The 20331-nt window shown below is 41.9% G+C and overlaps 1 protein-coding gene across 16 annotated transcripts in view; it reads right to left on the bottom strand.

The window, feature by feature from the left end:
- TMEM63A (transmembrane protein 63A) overlaps positions 1-20331 on the bottom strand; it is a 65078-nt gene that overhangs the window by 24498 nt on the left and 20249 nt on the right. For 11 of the 16 annotated variants that reach the window (XR_015708945.1, XR_015708948.1, XR_015708950.1 and 8 more), the window contains 12 exons: positions 19855-19961; positions 18058-18144; positions 17357-17419; positions 16247-16409; positions 15031-15136; positions 12918-13085; positions 10290-10405; positions 9848-9910; positions 8770-9245; positions 7644-7778; positions 5412-5477; positions 4491-4651 (listed from right to left, as the gene is read on the bottom strand). Coding sequence is in view for 1 of the 16 variants with exons in the window: in XM_087777320.1 (XP_087633446.1) it covers positions 9075-9245; positions 9848-9910; positions 10290-10405; positions 12918-13085; positions 15031-15136; positions 16247-16409; positions 17357-17419; positions 18058-18144; positions 19855-19961 (1044 nt within the window). In the remaining 15 variants the exon portion in view is untranslated. Of the gene's footprint in view, positions 1-4490; positions 4652-5411; positions 5478-7612; positions 7787-8131; positions 9246-9847; positions 9911-10289; positions 10406-12917; positions 13086-15030; positions 15137-16246; positions 16410-17356; positions 17420-18057; positions 18145-19854; positions 19962-20331 lie in introns of those variants that run through there. The other 5 variants (XR_015708943.1, XR_015708944.1, XR_015708956.1 and 2 more) reach the window with 5 other exon arrangements.

Raw genomic sequence — 20331 nt, 5'->3', positions numbered from 1 at the left:
AAGTGAGCCAGCTGAGTACCTGCTGTTCAGACAGTAAGTGTCCTCTAACAAGGCCAAATGCGCTGCTGTTGGGCTGGCTGAGCTGCTGCTTGGGAGTAAGGCTCTTCTTTGAAAGGGCAGCTACGGCCTTTGGGAGAAGCCAGAATCCAGTGACACTTCCATGCTCAAAACATTTTGTTTTGCTCCAGAGCCATTTCTTGGGGAAGCTTCCGTTTCTGGACCAAAGTTGCCCCAAAGTCTCTGCTCAAAGAAACCGCTGTCCTAAAAGCCATTCCTCCTTAAGTTGCTCCAAAACATGTGTTTATCCCACATGGAAACCAGAAGTAGCTGACCTAAACCCTGCTTTTTAATTAGCCGGTTACAGCCCATGAAGAGTCTGGTTAAGAGGTTCAGAACCATGGAGATGCCACTGAAAATAAACAGAACTTAGACTCTGCCCCCCCAGCTGAAGTGCTTTGGAAAGTATCTGCTTCTGGTACGGAAAAACACTAGGAAGGTCATCGTCTTCTCATACAGCTCCAGCTGAACTAACTCCCACTACAACCAAATTTGACTTCTGCTTTTTAAACTACAAACCACAAAGTCCTGAAAAATCGAAGCCACTGTATGCAGCCGTTGGACACCTTATACAAATAAACAAGACAAGACTTCATGTACATTAAATGAAAAAGTCAGGCATTACCCACATTATGAATGAAAAAAATCTGAATAGAAATCACACTTTCAGACGAAAAAGGAAGTTAAGCCATCATTTAGTGAAAAGCAGAATCTGTTAAGTCTGGCATCACAGTTAGATCTAGATGCATAAGGGGCACGACTCATCACCACCGAGTCAGCAGGAATTGCTTGGGGGCAGGGACTGATCGGTTCAAGACAGTCCATCAAATGTACATTGTGTTTTACAGCAGGTGCAATACATAATATGCATTAAATGAAGATACATTTTTGCCTGAAAGAGGAATGGAAAAATCCTTCTGGATACTGTGGGAAGAGACAAGGAATAAATCCATATTGATTTCAGGGTAGCTTATTTTAAAACACTGAGAAATGATGCCAATGATGCCACTTGTTTTACTTGCTGTAATAGCACTTTTAAGGCACATAACTCACACTAAAACCATCTTGCTTAGGATTAGTTTTCTCTCGTGGAAGAAATATCATGTGCAGTGCCAGACAGCCCCGATGGCGTTATGCCAGTGCTGCTAGAAGAATTAGCCCCATTACAATTGTCAGTTGTCTTCTGGAGAGCAGTATTTATAAACAGATCTGCGCTGAGTGACAGCTCTTTCCCCTTGCTAGATGCAGTCCAAACTTCAGTCTTCAAAATAACATCTTAAAATCCAATCAGGAAGGAAAGACGGACGCTCATGCTCTCCCTGTGTTTACTAACTGAATGTCTGCAGTTTTGAGGATAGGATGAACAATAAGTGAGATTTAAGTGATGAGTTTCCATCTTTTTAAATGGAAGACAATCCCCCTTTGCAGCAATGGTTCAAACCCCTGCAGATGATCAGTGCAGAGGGAGTACAGTACCGAGAAAAGGTGAACAGAAACACGAGAAGACAAAACTACGCTCAGCCGCTCAGCATCTGAGTCCAAGGTACCAACACGACAAACTCAACTATATGTGAAGTCTGACTCACGACTGTTTCAACAGCACAAAAGAGGTGCAAGGAGGGAAACCGACTGCTTCACCTTGCCTACGCTGCCTGTCCCCGCAGCTGCAAGGGGCCTGGCATCCGTCTTGCAAAGCCTCCGGCCCCCAGCGCCGGGCAAGGGCCTCTGGCTGTGTCAGCAGCCCAGCTGTCTGCCCCTGGCAGCAGCGGCAGCTGCCGCCTGCTTTGGGTCCAGGCCCTGGAGGAAGGTGAAAAAAGAAACTGCACACTCAGCTCTGCAATTCCTCCCAGTCCCTGACTTGCTCCCCGCTGGTATCCACTCCACATCCAATGCAAAACCAACTTTTGCCTGTCCTGCTGATACCGGCTTCCTGGTAAACACCCCATCCTTCTAAACACAATCCACCTGCTGTTGCTTCATTCCTAGCTGTCCCTTGCACAAGCGTATGTGGATGTGTCCCATCCCGAGGTATTCAGGTAAGCGATGACAACGTCTTCCTCTGCCGCAGGGAAAGGCCCAGCCCAGCTCGTATTTTTCCCGTTGTCTGCACGGCATCCCTCGCTCAGGGCGATTTCACAAGCTTGGGTTGCAGCTCTGCTCCAGCTGAGCCTAAGCAGTCCCACTCACTTTAGGACTATGGCCATCGCTGTCTTGCAGGATCTCATCTCTGCTCAGAGCGCGCCTGCTAACCTTTCCACTTCCCCAGGAGGAGGAAGTCTAAGAAGAGCCTTATTTTCCAGCAGTTCTTAAGCTCTTTTGCAACCAAGCCTGCAATACTGGGGTGAGTTTGTATGGAAATACATTTGTATCTCTTGAGTTCTAGGAATTCGTGGACAGTCTCAAGGGAACTAAGGTCCATCCCTGCATTTTTGTTTCAATGGAATTTTTTTTTTTTTTTTGCATCACCAAGTCTTTTGTGGCCGAGAAAGCTTTTTGCAGTGATCAGAAGGCATTCTTAGTCTTTCAGAGAAACCAGAGACAAAGAGGGATTAAGTAGTATCTCCTACAAATTGAGCAGCAGAACCCATTGTAGAACACAGATAGAACTAATTCTCCTAACTTCACCACTGTGTCTTTTCCCTTTTGAAGCTATATAACAGAAATAATTGCTTAAAAGATCCCTCTTAGAAGTGCACAACTGATTTATTTCTCAATTTTTGCCCTTTTCTTCCCAGCAGATTCTGATTTCTGGTCTCAGAAGTGAATGAATTCTTCCTATTTTAGGAACAATTTTGAAGTTACAGATGTCAAATACAAAAGAATAAGAAAAGCCTACTCCATTCTCTAAAGCGAGAACCCTGTCATAAAAAAATTCAATTCCTGCAACCAAATTATGGTACTTAACAATTCTTTAAATCCCTTCCTTTTCCATTTTCCTCTGTGGAGATAGCTGCTGGTTTTATTTCTCTATGTCTATAGGTGGAGGGAAAAAAATACTGATAATTTGCCTTAGGAAAAAAAAAATTTAGAATTCAAAATAAGTTTTGACATGGAACATATTCACTTGAGAAAGCAACTTGGTGCTTTACATTTCAGGAGAGCAGGCTGTAATAAGCCCAATCAATCTGAAAAGCCAAGTATAAACCACCACTAAATGCATGAAAGATTTTCATGCAGAAGGAAGGCGAGCTGTGTACAAAAATACATCTATCTTACATTCCCTCTGCCCTCAATCTTCCTCCTGTACTGCAACTTTTTTTTTTTTAATAAACATCTGAGAAGCACAACAAATAGACACCTTTCAAAAACAGTCACTAACTTCCATCACAAGCTTTCACCCTTTTGCGTCACTACGTAAAAACTGGAGGTTCACAACCACAGAGCAGTAACGATACGAGACAGCAACAAATTCTGGCTCCTATTTTATTTAGGAGTACGTCATGAAATGCCATACATTAGATTTCTAGAACTCTATTTTAAACATCACTTTTGAGAATACTGTCTTCATTAACTATTAACCAGCACCTAATTAACCACTGAGTCTAAAAACAGATGTGAAAGTTTCCCTCTCCTCTTCTTGGCTATTTACGGTCCCACCCATTCCCACTTGAATATCATCCACAGATCTAGTACAGAGCATCCAAGGCTACCGGATCTTGCAACCACAGTCCTGTGACTTCTCAGAGAAAGCTATTGTACTTCAAGACCTAAACATAAACATCACTTGAGTCTGGAAGATAAGTGTTTTAAGGCCCTAAAATGACAGTATCATATCTGCGTTATATCACATGTATCACATATCTATCACATCTTAGGGAAATTGTAAGATGGGATGAAGTTCTGGACTGCTGAAGACCACAAACTTTACATCAATAGATGTTGCCAACCCAGTTTGAGAGAAATGAAAACTAAGAATCAGAGGATTTGGGTCGGTTTAGACACTTCTACAAACAAATGCAATGTACTAAACCTTCTGAACATCTATCCAGCAGCAGGTAAATCAAGGTCTGAGGAGGGTTACAACAGAATGAATATAATTTCTCCCTGATAGGCAATACCATCTCCACCTACTCATTGCAGAGAGGGAAAAAAAAAAAAACCCAGTGAAACAAGCAAAGAGAAGCTTTTGTGCAGGAACTCAAATACAGTAGTAAAAAGCGGTCTTTTTAAAATACACAAACTCTTAATGTAACCAGTCAAGGAAATCTAAAATCTAATCATGGCTGTTACGGACATTTCCAAACCAGAACTTTAATGGAAGAACTCCATCCAGAATTGAAATTGGAAACATATTTAGCTCATTAAGTTAGTGAAATCCTTACTTAACACCAGAGAGTATTAACCTTCCACTAGCCATAAAAGTTGGTCTTGAGGTGGGACTTTCAATCCATTCGAAGGTGAGAAGATGAGATACGTGTTACACCAGAACTTACCTAGGAAGGCAGGGAATAAGCTGCTACAGAAGGGAACGAATCCTCCTCCAGGGAAGCAACCATGTTTGCTTTCAACCAGGAATCACCCTTTACTGGAGTACTGCTTTCAACCAGGAATCACCCTTCAACCAGAGTCACCCTTTACCGGAGACTGCAGGCTCCTGGTTGGAAGAGATTAGCAATGGAGGCACATTGAGTAGGGAGAAGCAGCTTCGTATACCACACCAGTTAATTCATGGGGCCACATTCGGTTTTTTGTCAAAAGAACCAGAAGCTAATTATGGTACATGCAACAGAAAGACAGCTGATCTTGATATACATTCTCTCCAAACAACAAATGCTTACAGACTGCTGACAACGAAAAAGTGAAGATAACCCAGGAGCTCTGTGTTTGAGCACAAAAAAACTGGGCAGTTGCACTTGCATGTGCTGAGATGCTACGGCCTAACCAATAGGACGTCAGATACAAACCAAGAGCCAGGAGTTAACCTAAGAACCAAAAAATTAGAGGGAAGAATGTTCTGTTACAATGACCCAATTTTCAGTGTTTCCGCTTTTGATCATTTCCTTTCCATTTTGATCTGTCAGACAGCTGTCCTCAGAAAGAAAGAACAACTTCTGTACCTCTGAAATATCTGAAACAGGCACTTGCAGCTGTTACAGACAGGTGACAAGCAGAATCATTCAAGAATTCTTTAGATTAGACAGAGAAGGAATTTGCAAGGCCAGTTTAAGAAGACAAGACACATGTCCTCTTTGAAAGTTATGATCCTGGCCGTCATTTGGAATTAAAAGTGTGTATTACCTTGTATTGTTGCAGTTTAGAGACAAGTGTGTTTTTTCTTTGTACTCAATGGACTTGGGTTTGCGTTAGTGACAGAAAAAGACCCCCCCCTCCCCAAATTTTCCTCTGCCTCTTACCTCACTTTTTCTAACAGACAGGAGAACAACTCTGTGGTCCACTGCTCCTAGGACAAGCCCACCTTCCTGAAAAGCATAAAAGTAAAAGGCCTTCAAAATGCTCATAAATGAACTATCTGTAGATTGTACATGAGAAAGCTTTCAGTTGTGCTGCTAGCGTCTGTGGGTAAGCACAGCTGGGAACTGGATTTCTGTAAAGAGAGAGAAAAAACACGGTCTAGTGCTACACTGAAGTATGTAAGAACTTAGCCAGCACAGAGACCTCCTTTTGGCTCAGGACATGGGAAAAGCCCAAAGGAAAACAAGGCATGAACGTGTGCACCTAATGCAAATGAGAAATTGCAATCTTCATTTGGGTGTTGAGGATGTGTTGTAATAGGGCAGGAGGTGAACCAGATTGGGCATACATATAGAATAAGCTCTAACTGGCACAGAGCTAGGTGTATCTACACAAGCCAAGTTGGGTTTTTTTGAGTCTCAGCATACCATATAGAATTTTCTTCACTACAGAAGAAAATCACCTATAGTGAAGTCTTTGCGGAAGTGCACTGAATTGTACAAATATCAAATGGGCTCCATTCTTCAACTTTTCAGGGGTTGTCCCCTCAGTTGTGTCCCAGAGCATCCCATCACAGACCACACTGTAGGGCTTACTCATGTTGGAGCGTCAGACTTGCCCAGGATTCATGTTCCACGGCAGCACTGCTGGTGGCAGCTGCTAGAACGCAAGTAAGGACATAGCAAGGAGCGAGGTGGGGGGGAGGAGGTGCTCCAACTGAGCAATGCAAGGCAAGCAGCAGGCGCTGGATCTCAGCAAATATGGCTTCTGGGAGCTACAATCAGTAACTCCAGCTGGGCCATTTGCTTAGGCTTCCTGCCAAAAGATTTATAAAAAGAACAGGAAAGAATGTGCAATGGCTTTAAATATGGATTTCAAATACAGTGCAGCCAATATCCACATTTGTTGAGGCTTCCATCCCTCAGCTTTTCTCTAAGGCTCAGCAAGGAATGTAAGGAGTTTCTCCTGCTGATCTAATTTTATCCTCTCAGAGATATCCACCAGCATGAAGGAATGAATTAGAGCCAGTGCAGCTTCCTAATTACTTCCAGCTCTCAGAAAGAGACCCACAAGATACAAGGGAAGCAAGTACAACAGAACGAAGTTGATAAACCAGCCTTTAATTTGTGTATTGCTATACACGGAGGTCTTGTGATAATTACTAATAGGTGATCCCAGCCTTTACTCAAACTGGTACATGTCCTAATATCACAGATGTATCTGTTTAACTACAGCAGAGTACAGCGGCAAACAAGAATGGCTGCTACATGGTAAGTGAAATATGCAGGTGGTTTCCCCAGACACACAAACTGGTTCCTCAAATGCCAGCAGTAACTGTTTAGCAAGATGCAACTTTCCATTACCTAGCAGGTTTTCCATATCCTGTATCTGAAGCACATTAGCATGACTGGAGGTGGGTTTTTTCAAGTCCACAGGAGAGCTGGCCCTGTCTGTACTGAACCTGTGCCAGCCACAAAGAGCTTCATTACCAAGGTTCAGCAGCCTTCCAAGCACAAAAAGGAAATCCAATCACCAAAAGAGTTTTTGTCCTTCCTATGACAGATAGAACCTCACAGCGAATATCAAAAGTCACTTGTTCAAAAAAGTAAGTTATACTACAGAGCATAAAAATCCCCCAGTGCCAGCACTGTAAACAGATCAAGTGTGGTAGCTGAATCATTTGATTCCTCCATCAGTAAACACATCAGTGTCCACTGCTTCTGCAGACACCTGTATGAGATGGGGTACTGCAGCTAGAAATGAGTTAGAATAATCACAGACTTCTCATCTAATTCATACAACAGGCTCTGTCTCCTCCTTCTGTCCTCACACCTGTATGAGAGACTCGGAGACAAGTAAAAAAATGTGGAGTCTGTTGGTTTTCTTTTTTCTTGGTTCGAATACCAATTTTAAATGGCAGTTTGTATCCAGGGCACGCACCACTTCTAGTAATACCATGATTGCTAAAAAACCCCCACAATATTCAGTGTACATACCACCTCTAGTAATACCACAATTAATAAAATCAAAACACGCCCACACACACGCGCACACAACCCCCCGATTAAACTGCAACACTGAAGCGATAGTATAAAGAAGTCTGACACAAATCCATGCCCTCCCACTAGACAAGGCTCCTCACTTGCCTTTTAAGAACCAGGAGTTATGTGTACCTTCAACTTAGAGCACGGCCTTGTCGTCAGGGGTATCAGAGCTCTGCAGGGCCCTTCTTGCAGCAGGGCAGGTCTCCTGCTCAGCATTTGTCCAGAGTGGTGGTCTGGGGAAGCTGGAGGCAGTCCTGCAAGACACTGAACATCTGCACACGCTTACTTATGGCACAAATTCTACTCCAATCTCAAGAGGTTACTGCTTCACAGACATGCTGGAAAAGGTCAAGTTCAGGAACTAACAGTTTAACAATGAGCAGGCAAGCAGAGGGTTTGGGAGGGCCAAAACCTTCTCCTACCCAAAGGTCACCAAGATTCATCCCCTAGAGAAATTTAAAAGTATTCAAATCTCTCATGGGACATGCTGTCATTCTAAGCCTCGTGACAGTGCTCTCATGAACAGTTCATGACACTGATCATGCTGTGAAGCAGGTAGCAAAAGAACTGTTTCAATACACAAAGAAAAAAACCAAATCAATCAAGACAGCCTGAAATGTCTCTGAACTCTGTGTTTTATTGCTTCGTGATTATTAGTTACACTTTAACACAATGTACTTTGGAATCAATTGGCACCTACTACATAATTTAAAAACTTATTATCTTACAGCTCATATAATTGGCACTATAGAGAAAACCCAGAGATCTGTCATTTTGACCCAAGATTAAAAGATAGATAAAATGTTTACATCCTTTATTGTTGGCAGGTGAACTTTCATTGTGGAAGGCCCTTAAAAATAGTGAACAGAAACTAACAACCTAAACGCCCTCCAAAAAATATATAAAAACAGTACCAGATAAATCACGCCCTTCTTTACACCAGTCTTTTGGCTTTGGTACTTTTAGTACCCAAGTGCACAGTAACTCCCTCATCTCTTTTAAGGAAAAAAAAGTAACACGGTCAAGTCTACACTGACTACTTTGGGTGACGAGAGACTCCCACACACCATCCTCAGCACCCACGCAAACAGCATTTTCATCAAAAGTGACATTGCCTCAGGATTTAACACATCCCAAGAGGTTTATAAATACTAAAGGGTTGGGGTTTTTTTATTAAAAAAAAAAGCAAGAATTATTTTGAATAAAGAAATGACAGCTGTAATAGCTGCATTTACTTTGGTGACCAGTTACCTACATGCAGCATAAGTTATCTTCAGAAGGCAAGTGATGAGATAGCATAAGTGTAGTCCCTGAGGATCAGCATCTGTGTGCTCAACATGTTTGTTTCACAATGTGTGTAGACAGCCTGGAAAACAATCAGTCCCAAGACATCTGCTTTTTAATCTCCAAGCACAGCTGCAGACGACACAATGAATCATTTCTGTACCTCTTCTGTAGGCAGGAATATGTAAATAAAACAGAATACTTAGTAGGTGGTGGTGGGGAGTTAGTTCTCCTAAACCTGGACCAAGTGCTCCACCTTGTGTTAGTCCTTGGCATTCAAAACGAACCCTTCGATGCCTGCTCAATAATTGCAGGTCCAGCAGAATAGCTTATGATTTCTTCTGCCTGGGTACTAGTGTTGTCCATGGTGCCATATGATTGCGGCTCCTTTTGGGCAAGCATCGTCCTTTCTGTAGAATGAGGATGCAAAACTCGGGGGACGTACATCTGAAATCACAAGCGTTAAGGATTTCACTAGTCTCTCAGAGTATAACGTTGGGATAATTCACCCAGGATAATTTTTCCCCTTACCACTCTTCTTTTCATCCATTTCCCATTCTTCACCTTAACACCTAAGGCCTTTTGCACCCTAACAGAGGCTTTCTGGTGCAACACTCACCTGTACTTGTAGACTGTGGCACAAAGACCTCTATTTCTGCCTCAGTCCTACATCCTTTTTAGTGACGTGGCAGGTAAGACCTGCTACATGTCACAACTTTCAAAGTCACAACGCAGTGGCAACTGACTGCATTTGGCAGCTGTCCAGATGTGAGGATCCGTCTGGTGCAAGGCCAAGAATGCAGCATACAGAGCTGCTGGAAGCAGCGTGTCTCAACTACTCCTAAAACATCAGCTGAAGGTACTTCTGGAACACCACCTGGGAACAGTCAAGGAGCCCAGCTGCAGAACTCTCTGGTCCCACACGCATATGGGAAGTCCCACAGTCCATTCAGACTAATATGTCCTACACAAGCTCTTTGGTAAGCAGGGTGAGAAATTAAGTTTTTCTAGGAAACGTAAGAGAATATTAGTAACTCTTAACTTCTTACAGAAGATGTTGGGATGGTTGGTACATCTGTGTCGCTTCCTCTTTCACCTTGCATATCTTCTATCTGTAACAAATAACAGGTGGGGAAAGCAAGAGAGACAATATCAAACTGGTAACTCAAAACAATATACAGAGATCGTAAGCACCTGAAAACCTGCACAGAGAGATCTCTGTGCAGTGCTGGTACTCTCTCCTCCAATCCTCTTGCATACTTCTTCCATACTACTCTTTCCTCTCAAATTCAGTACCTGCTAACACTGACAGACTTTCCACTGTGCCAAGCAGCCTACCTCTACTATCAGCCCTCTTTAGCCATCTTACCGGAATGAACCTTTGTGGACAGACGCTGCTGGTGAGAAGGCACAAACAACCCAGTAGCAATAGCTGATGCTATATCAAGCACATAGGTAGGTGCTGAAAGGTGTTAGGTATCTATCACTTACCTTATAATTCAGTGGGCTCAGGTACTTGAAACAGCCAAAACATGTATAAGCCAAGCAAATAACAATTGTGATGTTGACAACTAGGAAGGTAAACATGGTTGTAGGTGCTTTAAAGCCTAGAAAAATATCCAGAGAATACAATATAAAAATACATTGCAGGAAAAAAAAAAAAACAACCCAAAAAAACCCAAAACCCAAAACTTTACTTCCTCTTCCCCATTTTCAGAAATCTCATGTTTGTTTTTTTTTTTTCCCCCTTAGAAGACTGGGCACTCCACTTCCAGCCACAAACAGGAGAACCTCATTATGCACAAAGCTTGTTGACTGGTAAAACTGCTGAGCAAGCTGTTTCCCCAGCTTCTTTAAAGGCCAAGAAAGGCAGCTGCAATACCCCTCAGTCATCTATTCTGGACCCACTTCTAAAATACTTTCATTAATCATCTGTGAAATGTAATAGATAGAGCCTACTTATTAAATATGACTTGCAAACAACCCAAAGGAAAAAAAAAAATAGAAAAAAAAAAATCAAAGTGACCTTGATAGATTAGACGACCCCACCCTCTTTCAAGGAAAAAACCCAAACAACGCAAAATAAACAGTAAGATGAAATTATATGTAGAAAACTGTAAATAAGTACAATTTGGAAGGAAAAACGAAACATAGATATGAAAGATAACAAGTCTCCAACGATCAGTTTTCCCTGCCCTGTGTCCTCAGTACTCCTCCCTGCCAACAGCTCTAGAGAACATGCGACTTAAGTGACTATCCCAGGAGACAGGGGTTGAACTGCAGGTAGTACCATCACCGCCTCTGTTGTGAGAGGCCCAGTGGTGCTTTTGGTGTATGATGGATGGATGGCATGAGAGCTGAGGAAGAAAACAGCGACCGAGAAGGAAATAGATCACACCAGTACAGCCTATCACCTTCTGTGTGCAGGCAAGTGATATTTGATCCTGACTGAGAACTGGGATAGAAGTCCTTCCAGCCTTACATTAATGTAAGGAGTGAGAAAACAGAGAATTATCACTGTACTCTGCAACCAGACTGAAATATCCATAGCAGGCAAACTATACAAATCAATGACTAAGGAATCAAGCTTTACACACCATAAACCGATTTATTTTGCAGATAAGGAAGCAAAGCACTCTTCCCCTCCTTCCTTCTCTTTGGCACAAGAAGCAGCAATGAAATCCATGGCAATGAAATCAAAATCTCAAGTTCCTACCTCTCGGACTCATACCACTTGGCTAGACTACCCTGTGCACGGAGAAATCACTGAACAACATCCTGTAAACAGGATCCTCTATACCGACCAAGCCAAACACAGTAACCTGGTCTGTGTTTTTCATTACTAAGTTCCATGACAAATGATGGTTTTACCACAGATGCAGAACCAGAAAACATTATTATGAAGATTTAATTTTTACTACACCAGGATTTCCTTCATAACAACTAAAGGGGCGCATCAATTGCCGTGTATTTGGAGTTGATTTTGCTAAAGCATGCTCTAGAAATTCTGCCGCTATTTTAGAGGACATAGATTTGTTGGTCTTCCTGGTTGCAACGACAGCTCTCAAAACAAGGGGGAAAAAAACAGGTAATGCGAGGACATCTGCTCAAATCCAAGGACAGCCTGAAGCAATAGTTCCGAGTGCCTCTTAGATCCACAGGGAGCTATCTCTAAATTTAGATGACAGTCTGCCAACAATATCTTTTTTACTACTGGTACGCTAGAAAAACACAATGCAAGCATGGTCATTTGTCATCAGTGCTGTGAAAGCAGAGAAGAGGGCAAAATACCAAGGGCTTCCTTCCCAAGAAGGGAAGCTCAACTCCTTCCAGCACCACTAGCATCCCTGTTACATGCCAAATGCTTCCTCCTATATCACGGATAAAAAGCCATAAGCTATCGCCTACCTTTTCTGATGTCAAAGCTATTAGAGCACCACAGCCAATACTATCAATGCCAAGCATTTGCAAAATACAGAACGTCCCTATTTATAAATTAAATAAGTTACACACAAAAAATGGGTTTTTAAATCACAGCGTGGGGAGGAGAGTCACCATCGCACGGCAGTTTTCCACGTAAAGTTTGATGGATGATGTAGAACACAGGTTTTACTAGCCTGAGCCAACATTTTAACAGTATTTCCTAAATGACAGCTGTACAACAGAGGCAGTAGCCAATTCACCCAGGTGAAGTAAACTTATGCACAGACTACACAAATGCAGGTAGTGAAGCCAGAGACCATCTTACTAGACAGAGCTAATTCTTAGTAGATTTTTGTTTTACTTAATGATTTTTACTGTCTGTCACTCCACAGCCCAACTGGCCAACTCAAATTCTACAGATTTAGGGAACACATGATCTCCTGTAAAATGAAGGAACATGAAGCTCCATGCTAACGGTTTTAAATTAACATATCAGCCATCTCCATCAGAGTATCTTATGCAAACTTGCGTAAGCTGCAAATGTTGTATAATTCAGTGCCACAGGTAACCACCATGACTTCCCATTTATGGAAGCAAAAAGAAAAGCCCACAAAGCCTACGAAACTTCACATGTAATTTAGGTAAGTTGGCAAGAGAGGTAGGATGAGCTGCTAGGTGGAAAAAGGTAATACTTACCTAGCCGCAAAAATGAGAAAAAATAGAGCCAGAAAAGGCAGAGAATTGGAGCTGCAAGGGCCTGATTCACAGCTGCGAAGTGCATCTTCTTCTCCAGCTTGGCAGGGAGATATGCATAGTAAAGGTTATAACGGTCAACCATGTGCTTCAGGAGTATGTATATTAAACCTGGAAGGAAAAAAGCGAGAGCCAAGGAGAGGTTGTTGACGACTTGATAAAAACAGGCAATTCTATGAGATCTGCACTAACCAAGTGACTGAAAATCTAGATATCAATGGTGGATACAGACCAAATATGAATGGGGTACAGCTGCATGACAGCAGCCTGCTCCTAAGGTTGTTGCATCCCCAGCCCAAGACCCTCAGGGTCTCCCCATCCCTCCCCCTCTCCACACACTTCTCTGTGGCACCACTCGTGCTCCCAGAGAGAGCCTGGAGCTCCTTCCTAGTGCTGGCACGAGGCCAAGCCAGTAGGGAAGCTTTGGTAACTCCTCCACCACCGTACTGGCAAGGAAGAAAGGTCTAACAGTGGCTTAATGTCTCCCTCTGAGCCTTCAACCGATTCATGACTGCATTTCAAGTCAGCTATTTCTTATCCCAAAAAAAGCCCGTTACTGCTGTGACAGCTATGAATTGCAACAGCTCTGGTAAGCAGTACCACATTCATTTATTTACAACTGCACACAATGTAAATAAATATCAAGTACATTGTTGCAAAAAAAAATTGGCCACATTCTCCCAATAATAAGGTGGTTGATTAAAACCAGTTCTGAACAATATCTAATTTAGCTAATTATGTTGTATCTAGCTCTCTAAAATTTTGGAAAGGAAAATACCAACTATATAAAATGATTTAGTACTACTCATGCCTGATAAACAGGTTTCCAGAGGGGAAATATCTGTAGCTGCTGAAATGATTCTTTATACATAATTCTTATGACAGTCCAGAATCTCTGTGAATGAAAGATGCAATAAAATAAGACGTAGATCATGTCACAGTCACTAAAGATGGACAACTGTCCACGAGTTCTAGACAGGTTGCTAAGTTTCTTGCACACCCATACAGGATCTAATGGCTGGTACAGGAAGAAGAAAGTAGTCAAAGCCAGACATATAGGCAACTTAAGGCAGAAACGTTAAGTTTTTTTCATGGGACAGAGATAAACCAACTGAATAAGAGAAACAACCTAGAAAAAGGAGGTCTGTGACTCGGAGATCTGGAGACCTTCTCAGGGTCCTGTAGGACTGCAGCTCCAACTACACCACAGGGCAGCTGTGCTCCACCCACATGCCCTGAACTCCTAGTTAACTGGTTTTCTAAGCCAGCAAATCTACCAGACTATATAGCATTTCCTTTTCCAGTCAAAGAGCAGCTATGGTGTTCACCAAGACCACATCCCAGCAAAGCAGTCAGCACATCCTGAGGTCACATCCCTGGGTTCAGGGCCATGGAGCATCCAGCTGTCCATAGCACAGTGATGACCACAGCCCCTTTTCTCATTCTCATTCAGGATGCGGAATTTTAGATAAATGGTTTGCAATGCAGAAGAGCTGCAGCAGTGAAAAGGACAGGTAGTTTTCCAGTCTCTTGCTACTGGATCAACACGCTTATTTTTGTGCTTCATTTTACATACCTCAGTCAAACTTTAGGACAAAAGTTATTTCAAATGTGCCTAAAGGATTTGGGGATCAGAATGTCTCAAGTCAAGTTTGGCTGCTTAAGGTGGACCTCCAGGCTGGGTACCCTCTGCCGCTTGCTTCTGCCAGACCTCAAGAACCTAGAGATAAAAATAAACCCCTCATCCCCAAACCTACCTAAACTCCTATGCTTAAATATTAAAAACCACCACCAGAGCTAATACACTCAAACTTGAGAAGTAAAATAAGCATCTAATAGACATTAAATACACTTTCAACTTCTAAAGGTAGTACAAGAGCTAAGTAATTCACCATCTTCTGCCCTGTTTTTCCACAAGAGGGGAAGGAAACTGGGATCCAAGTCCGAAGGATTATCAGCATTTGAACTGGAATAAGAATGCAGGACTGGGCCTTCCAAACCTCCCACATGCCCCCATCTTGCTCACACAGTGCCCACAGCTCATCAGAAAACTTACCAAATGGGACAATGATGGGACACGTAATGCTATAGGCCATGATGACAGTGAACACACACAACATCCAGGCATACATTGCTCCGAATTCATATTCAAATGCTTGTTGCTAGGAACAAAAACAAAACACCCAAAACTCTCATGTCATCTACCAATGTGTCAGGAGTTAAGAATAGATTCACTAAAGCAACAATTCACCTTCTCGTAATCTCTCCCTATGAAGGATCAGTTATTTCCTTAAGAGGCATAAATGAGGTAATTAGAGAGACGAAGTATTATGCACTTTAAGCATCTGTACTTACAGCAAATATGCTGCTTCTTTCATAACCTTAAGTCAATTCCTGAGGGAATTTGTTTTCATCTACAAGAAGCAACTACTTAAAACCACAAGGCAGAAAATCATTGTGCCAGACTCGGAACCTTCATCACACTGCAGATTCCATTGAACCTGTACTGTTCCTTGTGTTGGCTTTCCCAGTAGGGAAAGCTCAAGATATCAAAGCTTTGGTGTGGTCACTATTCCCGCTTTTTTCCTCTTGGGATGAGGAAATCAATATAAATAATTTCAACCAGAGCAAGGGGTAATATGCAACAGTTAACAGAAGTGAATGTTTAAAAGAACCTTTTAAAAATAGAGCTCACCCACCTATAAAAAAGGGAAAAAAAAAGAAAGAAGAAAAAGAAAAGGAGCAGCTGTATACAGGCTTAAGTTCCCATTGCAACATCTGGAATTTCAAGCTGCAAGGTGACACATTATCAGGAACTGAAGGTCCACCACTTAAAATGGAATATAGACAATAAGTATATATTTTGCTAATGTATGTTCAGATTAAAGTAAGTTGTACATACCTGTGGGCTGACAGAAAAAACTAAGTATAGACAGATTTGAATTTAACCCCCCCCCCCGCCAAGGTTTAGTCTAATCAGAATTATCCTATAATATCCAAATCATAAAACTCTGACTTGGAGCTATGAAGAGAATAATACCTGAAGTTCAGAGCTTGGGTTTTGATTTTTGACCATCTCTGACTTGAATAAATACCTCTCCCTTATCTGTCCTGCAAATGAAGGGAATATGAACCTGTCATGGATGAGTGAAACAAAGGCCAAAAAAAAATGACAGGAGATGATAATTAATGGTATGAAGGATGGGGGTTCCCACTGTTTCTCATAAGAATCAGTCATTTAATTGTCTCTTGCTAAGGAGGGACTCTAATACCTGTTTAATATTTTTCCTTTCTGCTGTGGACTTGGCCATTATCATGCGTATGGTGTAAAGGATGAGGCCAGGCAGGCGCAGCAGCTCCATCCCATTGCCAATGAAAGCAGAAGCAATCACATAGTTCACAAAGAAGGCTCCCTGGTCAGGCAAAAAGACACATCTGCAAGGAAAGACATCAGAGAGTGACTGGAAAGCAGACAAGCAAATATAGCATATATACAATGGACCCCTATCACCTTTGGAAATCTCTTACCATAAGGATAAGCACTGGACACCATAAGCAGTGGCTAGAAGACTTCCGATAATCTTGTTGAAAAAGAGTACTACACAGCTATAAATGCAGTAAGTGTAGTATACTGTAAGAGCCTGGCTGAGTTGCAGTTCAGATGAGGAATAAACTGTTCACGAAAAGATACAGCAGTCTGATGGGTGGCTGATAGCAAACAAGAGCATCATTTGATGTCTGCAACAGCAACTCAAGACAAGATCAGATAAGACTGCAACAGAATAATTGCCTCTCCTAGCTTAGTCACTCCTAATTGTCTTCTTGTTACTGATTTTGAAACAGCATTTGGAAACCTAACTATGTCCTAATAATTGCATTCTATTTTTTCCCCTCCAGCCACAGTCACAAGAGCTTATAATAACCAATATATGCAAATTTGCAATGCTGGTATAAAAGCCTTCATGTTTCTTAAAATCAAGAGTCAATGGATTTCAGCAAGAGAACTGCTGCAGCTATTTGGTCTCACTGTAATCCTTGGGAAGATCCCCTGTCCATGACATGCAACAATCCTCAGTACATTTTCTGGTCCCCTTCTCACCTGCCCTCATATCATCCTGCCCTTTATTGTCTTCTACAAAATTGGTAAAGTTTTGGGAAAATAACTGTCTCTTTATTGAATGTTTGCATACATTAGCTAGCAGGAAAAAAGTATGGATTTCTTCATAGCAAAATCACTTGCATTCTCCTCCCCTCATTCAGAAGCTCAACATCATCCCACAGGGTACCATCCCCGAGCAAATTCTAATAAACACTAACCAAGGTTAGTCAACAGCAAAAAAAAGTCCTAAGTATGCCTTTAGCAAAGAGTTGCTAATACTTACTCCAGCCTAACTGCAGAATCAGACGATTCTCTGTCAAACAGCCAACGGAAAAAAAAATCAAGGCTGAAAGAAAGATGGTTAATGTAATTCAGTCTCCACCAGCTTAGTACTGTATAAAATTGCTTCTATTTTTAAGTAGTTCAGATCAAGATAGTGGACAGAGAGAATTTAATCAAATAATCTGAACACTACTTTAGCTTTATCACAGTTACTGATAGTCAGAAATAGGGAAAAAGATACAGAACCAAACAAAACAGAACCGTCTACTTCGTACTAAAGTTTTATGATTAATTTTTAGCGGTTATTATATAGATACGACAAATACATGTTGCCTGGTTAGCCAGGGAACCAGTCAAATACTGTAAAGGTGGAAAGAAAAGGACGAGTATAACTGAAGTATAAGACAGTCAGGAAACGGGGTTCTCAGCTATGATGGTGAATACAGGCAACTTTCAATTAGTCATTGATCTTACAAGGTCTTAAATCTCTTTGCAAAAAGAAAAGTCAGCCTTTGGAAACTTTTAGGGCTATGAGGTCCGCAGATGAAAGATGAAGATTGAAATCCAATGCGTAACGACAATATAACCATACACACTGGAAGGAGTGGGGGTACATCAACTATACCTCAACTAGAAAACAGAAGTAAGTTGTCTCATGATAAAAATACTCAAACATTACTCCATTAAACTATGATTCTTTACCTGGTCAGACCAAGGGAGGGCAGAATCAATACCATGAAGATCAAAAATATGTAGACTTTATGCATCATTATTCTGTTCTCTGCAGATCTACCAACATAAAAAGTCACTGAGTAAGAAACTCATACGGAAGACTTCCGCACATCAAGGATCTTGCCCTGAGAATGTCAGCACCCGTCAGACTTCCAGCTTCGCCTACCATATCACATGGCTACAAGATACTCACAAAAGAAAAATCTGAGATTTTCACTAATTTGGGCCAAGCAGGCTCTCAGCATCTTCCTGGGCAAAGAAAACCTTTCTGAACATTAATCCAGACTCTGGATTAGCATCACTACAGGTCTGCACCACAAGGAAGGGGATGCAAGACAATCACAGCTGGTCTCTCATCCAGTGATACTCGCATCTCGCAACAGCTTGTCAACAAGCAGCTCTTCAAGTATTATGCCAAGAGGGATTAGGCAGTTCGTAAAAGGGCACCACTGCCAAGAAACCAGACACTTAGACAAGCTACTTGACCGTCCTTGCCAAGTGTCAAGTCTTTGGGAACAACGTGACACTACTAATGCTATACCCCAGCCACAGTAGCAGGAACATCTATCTAGTGACACATTGTTGCCAGAGAAGCACAGCGACTGCTATAAACAATTCAAATTCTTAAAGGAGGTATCTGATAGGGCATTAAAACCACAGGGGTTCTATTATAGCATCACATAGCCCTTGGGCACTGTGGGACACATCAATATAACTATACCGAGACTTGAAATCAGATCTGTGACCACTAGTGACTTTAGAAAACTATGTCAAATGATTGAGAAGGGCTCAAAGTTTGCGTGCCTAGCGCAACTACCAAAAAACCAACCAACCAGCCAAACAAAAAACTTGATGAAAAGCATACAGCTTTGGTGAATAAACAGTAGATTCTGGACACAGTGTCTTACAAGGGAATGGTACAAAAAATTAAAAAGTCAAAAAAATTTGATCTTAGAATAGAAAACCAAACAAAAAATGGCTGCAGATATTACGGAAAAAGATTGAGTCAAGTTGAGTGAAGCTGGAATCCACTGTGCAGTATCATGCCTTTATCTGACTGTAGGTAAACTGCAGATGAAATCTGGTATGCCAAACCAAGCTGTGCCGAGTTCTTCAAGTTAGCAGCACATCACTGTGCTTGACATCTCTGGAGCACCCTGGTCATATCTGAAAGTCTTGCATCAACACACCTGCTGGGCCTTGGTCCCATAGGTCTTCTCAGATCACCACCAACAATATCAAACAGCAACCGAGTTGTGCACCAGGAGTTACATCCAGACCATTTTTCAGACAAAACAACAAAAAGATGGATGCCTTTTTTGTAAGTAGCAAGCCAGCAGTTGAAGCACTTTCTGTTGAAGGGGGATTCTAGGGTTCTGTGATGTTCTCAGCCTGGAGGGGATCCAAACCCATACCTCCTGCCTTCCCAGACAGCAAGCTAGTTATGGGATCAGAGGCACTTCCCATCCTCCTGTTGAAGCTACACACCCTGAGCCTGCTTATACATTTTTTTCTGATCAAACACAAGGTGGGGCGGGGGGCAGGGGAAGCATAAGTAGATTATGTGGTCAGATTACACTTGTTGTGTGGATTACAAATTACTTAAGACTCCAAAGTGTTGGTTATAACATTAGAAAGTGACGAGAACATGACATCCCCTGCTACAAGAGGTCTGTGGATTTAAGAGCTCCACGAAAGAGAAGCACTTTCTCCATTTATTTTAGTAATCCAGCTGATAAGGCCACAATAGAGGAAAATCTTGCTTACTTTGTCCAGTGGGACTCCAGCAAAGTTGAGTAATAGACAATTGTTGGTAGCAAAGCTGAGAAGGACCAGAGCAAGAGCGTTGGGAAAAACTGACTGATGATGGGATTCTAGTGGGGGGGAAAAAAAAGTAAGAATAAGTATTAAAAACATTTTAATGCAGCTGTGGTAGAACAGAGGCTGCAGTATCTTGCTTTTTATAAGTTATAGCAGGTTGGACTATGGAAATGATATACAGATACAGTCTTAAAATGAGCGAGTGCTCAGCACTGTTGTGCAAGACACAACACAAGAGTAGGACTGGGAATTAAATTCCACGAGAGTGAAGTCTCGCAAGCAGTTTTTATGTACACTAGCCTGCGGAAGTATTTAAAATGAACAGTTTTCAAGAGACTTTAGCTGCAGTCAAACTAGGACCATATATATATGCCACTCCGTTTTGAATCCAATAAGCAAAATAAAACCATGGCATTTTACTTC

This window comes from Nipponia nippon, unplaced genomic scaffold, assembly GCF_047370975.1.
Source record: "Nipponia nippon isolate SJK-2023a ecotype South Korea unplaced genomic scaffold, ASM4737097v1 scaffold_4, whole genome shotgun sequence".
Classification (NCBI taxonomy): Eukaryota; Metazoa; Chordata; class Aves; order Pelecaniformes; family Threskiornithidae; genus Nipponia; species Nipponia nippon.
Note: the sequence above shows the minus strand (reverse complement) of the source record. Positions and strands in the feature narration are given on the sequence as shown.